Consider the following 5904-nt stretch of genomic DNA (forward strand, 5'->3'; position numbering starts at 1 on the left):
TGTAGTCCAATTGGGTGAACTATCGTCTTATCTTGTGTTTGATTAAATTTCGCTCTTAGAATTTTCGCTTATTTGTGGTTGATTGTTTGTCAAGACATCAATTTTATAACAAGAACATCGTAATTGTTTAACCTTTGAATCTTCATCTTCATCTGGAGCACAAAAGGGTACTGTTATTTACCAGTTAGTAACAAGAAATTCTAGGGTGATTCAATGTTAGATTGATCATAGATTTGTTATTTAAACCAGACCAACAAATAGTATGATAATAATCAACAGCAAAATCTAGGACCATGTAACACATAAATGAATAAAATCAAAACAGCTTACAAATTTATAGCAGTCAATAACAAAACCACACACTTCCACGTCTCCACAAATCCTGATATCAACACCCGGCAGAAATATAATACCGTACCTCACAGGTTCTGATACATGTTTTATTGCTATGCTACTAAAAACAGCAGTTTAAAACTAGCGGCAAGTGAAAAATTATTTTTAGTAACAAGTAGAGAATGCCATTTAAGTAGTAAGGATTGGAGGAAGATATTCAGATTTCTCACCAAGAATACGAGCTTTAGTGTCTGGAAAGTGCTCAGTTCCTGGCAGCTCAGTGACCTCCCCTTCATTGTCAACAGCGATCGGGTAGCGGAGTAAGTGACCTGGTAGGTCATGCTCCAGTGACTCACTGGCGTACAGGTCCCAATATTTCTCAGCAATCTGGTTCACCTGTGAGATACATTCAAGGCTTTCCGGCTGGAGGAAGGAGTCATCAAGCATACCAAGATGCTCATACCACAGTGACATACGGAAACCATGGATCTGGCCACGTGCAGGCACCCTTGATGACAATTGATATGGTTGGTACGCTCCCATGGCTATCTCAGAGTCCCTAGCACCATCCATTGATCGCTGGTTGATATTGGCAGATCCAATAATAATGTACTCATCATCAACTGCAAATGAAAGAGTTAATCCATTTGTCAGTCACCAAAATATTAGCAACAGAGAGATGTCTCTGTGTTAAACAGAATTTATATCACTCACCAGTTAGCTTAAAACTAATTCAAATAAATGACTTACCAATCATCATCTTGGCATGAACATAGATCATGAAGCGGCGGGCTTCCTGGGCTCTAAGGTAATCTGTATCAGGCTCTGGCTTTTCTGAAGATTCATATTCTCCGCTCTTCTTCACCTCACGGTTTCCAAGGCAGAAGAATGTCAAATAGGTCCTGGGATCCTCCTCAAGGCCCTTAGCTCTGAGAGCCAGAGCAATATCTTTATACATCATCTCCATCGTCCTTCTCTGCCAATCTAATATTGCAAGAACTGAGGCAGACTCTGGAAGCCCCTCTGGCCACATTGGGACAACAACATAAACAGTGAATCTTTCCCCTGCCTCTATCTTACTAACAATCTTAAGAGAGAGCTCCTTTGGAATTAAATGCAAAGCATTGATATCCTCAGGCTTAATACCATCAGCACTCCAAGCAAATGAGCTTCCAAGGAAATACTGATTTTCAATATAAATGAAATTCTTTGCGCGTCGAATAGCATGGATATAAGCATCCTGAATGCTTCGGTCAATGATATTGTCCTTCCCACTGATAAGCCCAGCTCTGGCTGCATCTTCAGGTGTCTCAGGGAAGCCAAAAGCAGCTCCACCATCAATGGATCTAAATAACTGCACATTCCATGTCTCATGGTCATCTGGGAACATAACAGGAGATGGCGGAATTATGGTGTCTCCAAGCTCTCTAAGCTGAACAAGTACATCCTTCCCACCCTGCTTTTTCCATCTCTGCTCAAAATTAAATAACACATCCCAAGCAATAGGACCCTCAAGACGGGAGTGAATGTCATGCCAAGGTTCCCTTGGACCACCTTTTGTGATTGAAGCACCGGTAAAGTTTGGCTGATGGAAATCATTATGGTGTGCCGTGTCCAACGTCCTGAAAAGAGAATGGAAGGGGGTATCGTATCTCCCATCGCAAAGATCAATACCTCCAACAAAACTCACAATTCTTCTTCTTTCTGAATCTCCATTGGGCATCTCACTGTCCACCACCACAATCTTCTGGTGGTGAGTAAACATGGTAGAAATTTGTAAATCCTGAACAAAGCTACCACCATCATCAGGATTACGTGGGCATAGAACACAGTGCACATCACTACCACGGAAGTAAGCTTCAGTTTCTTCGTCATGAGTGGCCATCAGTCCATCCTTTTTAAGTAAACCAACAGAGGTTCTGTCATCCCAAACAAGCATACAGACCCTAACACCTTCACTTGCCTTCTTCTTAAGCAGATCACCAAGATGGATGTCTCCTCCAGGCTTTGGCCTCCTTGAGTCCCTCACCAAGCTGATTTCACAATATACAGACCATCCAGTGATGTAGATCAAATGTTTCGCATTGGTGATTGCATCAAAAATATCTTCCCAACATCTGTGTGGCTCATAAAACTTGCCTCCTGCAAGAGGAATTTTAGGTACAAAATTATCTGGGATATGAGCATCTTGGTACAGAGAAACCTTGCATCCTTTTCTCTGTGAGAAAAATGTAAATGGCACCCCAGGATACTTGGAACTTTTGATACCCCGAGACCAGTTAGGGTCTTCTGTTACATCAAAATAATGAAGCTTCACATGAATCTTTGACTCTATAGGGTTCTTCTCTTCATCCAAGATCTCAACCCATCTATCAACTTCTTGGCCACCTAAGAGTTCTTCAACAGGTATGTACGCCCTACCGATCAAAGTTGCTCCAATAGGATTATCATCTTTCACAGTGAATATGACATTTGAAGCCATATGAGCACAGTAAATGTGAAAAGACTCATACCACCTGGGGTTGGAAGCCTCATTAAATAAAATTCTGGTCCTTCCAACCCTAGCCTTTTCTAGATCGATAGTTGCATAGATTCTACTTTCTCCTCTGCCAATACCAATTAGCTGTAAGAAGAAATTATCCATGAGAAACAGAAGGTAAGCAAATGACCATATCTTTTGATAATGAAAAAAGATTGCATCATAAAGCACCATTGGTCCATTGCTAGCAATTTAAAAGAATTAACTAAGAGAGAAGCTGACAAAATATCAGATATATGGAACCAAATACCAATTGGCAGATCACATAACACGAGTCAACAAGAAAAAAATCGAATGAATCTACAAGCTAAAAAAAATACTGAAATGGAAAATTCCCCCGAACAATATGCAAAAATTGTCATGATACTTAAAAAAGGTGGAATGTAGTAAGTGTTACAAAAGTAAATGAACAAATAATACAGATGAAAATATTTGACGGCAATTCAAATAGTAGAAAAAATATCACTAACTTCTGTCATACAGATAGATCAAAGGGCATGACTATAAGATAAGTCAGTAAAGAAAGCAATAAATTGGAGAGAGACAAAAAAAACTGAGCAAATAAAATTTCATAAAGACTAATCTGTCAAATGCTATTCTAATATCAACCAAAATATTGTTACAATATAGCGTCCATTCAGAATTGTTTACAAACATGCTTTCTGTTCAACAAATAAAAAAACAGATACAAAGAAACACATTGGTTATTGTAGTTGAAAACACATCTCAAAGGTACAAAAATTCCTTCTCCAAGTACTATTCTTAAATTCAGAAACCACTTGAGATATTTTCTATGCTATTGAAAACAGTTTGGGATAACACATAAATCATTTCTTTTACTTCTCTAAAATACTAGGACCACGCTTTTAATGTGTTTTGTACTCATAACTTATTTCTCAATTATATTAAAAGATACATTCTCAGATATTGAATAAACAAAATTCAGATTCCAATTTTTATTAATAGAAAAAAGTTGTTTCTAAAACTTGACTGAACAAAGCCTTCAGTTTCACACCGAGGAAATTGGGGATATGTAGAATTTAGGCAACAGAACCATAATAAAAAGAGATCCACTGTCATTTTTAAAACAAGGTTGAAAAAAGGTTATTTGGGATGAAAAGACTAATGAGAACAAAATCATTTACCATTAAATTGAGTAAACACAACAATATAACTCATAGTCAAGGTAATTCATCACACAAATCCAATAAATAAAATAACTTTCTAAAGCCCAAAAAAAAAAAAAAAAAAAAAAAATTAAACTGAAATTACTTGGCATCCTGTGGCAACATAGAATAAATCAAGAAAACAGGGGAAAATAGTTATTTATTAGGATTGGATATTGAAATATGCATCAATCATCAACAGTCAAGTATGTAAACACAATATACAAACTGTGACAACTAAAACTACAAGTCTACAAATTTATTTCACATTCACGTACAAATTTTTTAACAGTTACAAAATTTAGATCACTTGATAGTATATCATCACTATTCAAACTGCATTTAGTAAGACACAAACTTAATTTTTAAAATCGATCACCACACAACAACACAACTTCATCAATCACTGATATTATTTACAGAATCTTAGGGAAAAAAAAAGTTAGCACCACAAAGCAAAACAGGATCGAATCAACACTGCAATCAGCAGAAAGAATTCAATAAATCTTGATCCGTCACACAAATCTGAAAAGAAACTTGGGATCGTATGAATATTATACCTTACGGAAAAAGTGGCCTCCACTACTTTTTTTAGATGATCCACTTCATAGATCGTGACATGTAAAGTTCCATGGAGCAAAATATGCGCCATTTTTCACCTGTATCAATCACCAAAAAAAAAAAAGAAGAAGAATAAAGCACAGAATCCAGAATTCAAACACCCCCACATAGATCTACAATGTATAATATCAGACAAACTATGGAAACGCCTTCAACACTCAAAAAGGTTAAAAAGGACTCAAACCAACGAGAAAGTTGATCACAACATGAAATAAAAATACTGAATTCAAAATAGAGATTGTCGTATAAAATTATGAAATCAAAATTAGAGTGAGAAAGAGAGGAAGATTGATTTACACTGAGTAGGAGGTTGTGCAGAAGTGAAGCAGAAGAGGAAGAGGCAAAACAGAGTATGGGGACACTCAAATGAAGTGAAGAAGATCCGCGAATACAGATCTTAAAGCTCTCTCTCCGTGGAGGAAACGAAACGAGTATCGAAAAAGATTTATTTTTATTATTTATTATTATAAATAATTAGTACGTGTGTGCGATTCCTATGGCTCTTCATCTTTCTGGTTTTACAATGAAGCCCATTGATTTCTACTCGTTCTATCAACCATAAAAGGAAAGCAGAAAACTATACAATTTCGGTTTTGTTTGGTAAATTTACAGATAATAATAAATATTATTATGATTTGTTTAAATCTTTTGATGGACATGTAGAATCTTCACCTCCTTAGATGTTCATGTTAACCCCTTACAAGTTCACTAAACTCTTAAGAATCCATACCTTAGTTTTTAAAAAATTTAATTTTTAAAATCAAATTAATTATTAAAAAGATTAAGAAAGAGAATAAATTTATAGTTTTGCACAAAATTGTGAAAATCAAAGGCCAAATGATAACAATTGACCAAAAGGTTAGGAAGAAAATATTCATAAGAACAGCACATGGCGGAGGCATATTGTGGATCTCCAAGTATATACTAATAATAATAGTATATAGATTAATTAAAATAATCTTGATAGATTAACCATTAATTTGATATTACATATAGAGTTCCTTTAATTTAATGTAAAAACAGGAAAGATCAGCAAATTTTTCCGATTGGCTCAATAAAAAACAACAAATAAATAAAAAAATCACGCCACCCCCCACCTCAACAAAAAAACAAAAAAGCTGGTCCGTTTGGTTGCCAATTGGGAATACTACTTTTAGTATTCCAAAAAAGTAAACAGTAAAATACCCAAAAACCACAATATATTCAACTTTATTCAACATTTTAACCCCTAAATTTGTAATTCAA

The 5904-nt window shown here is 35.7% G+C and overlaps 1 protein-coding gene across 1 annotated transcript; it reads right to left on the reverse strand.

Annotated features, from left to right (window-relative positions):
* Positions 1 to 269: 269 nt before the first annotated feature.
* Positions 270 to 4690, reverse strand: LOC116119940 (phospholipase D alpha 1). The gene is given in 4 exon segments (XM_031405876.1): positions 270 to 956; positions 1084 to 2956; positions 4599 to 4627; positions 4630 to 4690. Coding segments are annotated over 4 exon segments (2397 nt in total). The 3' UTR covers positions 270 to 522.
* Between the last annotated feature and the right edge of the window lie 1214 nt (positions 4691 to 5904).

Source organism: Pistacia vera, unplaced genomic scaffold (genome assembly GCF_008641045.1).
Source record: "Pistacia vera cultivar Batoury unplaced genomic scaffold, PisVer_v2 Contig913, whole genome shotgun sequence".
Taxonomy (NCBI): Eukaryota; Viridiplantae; Streptophyta; class Magnoliopsida; order Sapindales; family Anacardiaceae; genus Pistacia; species Pistacia vera.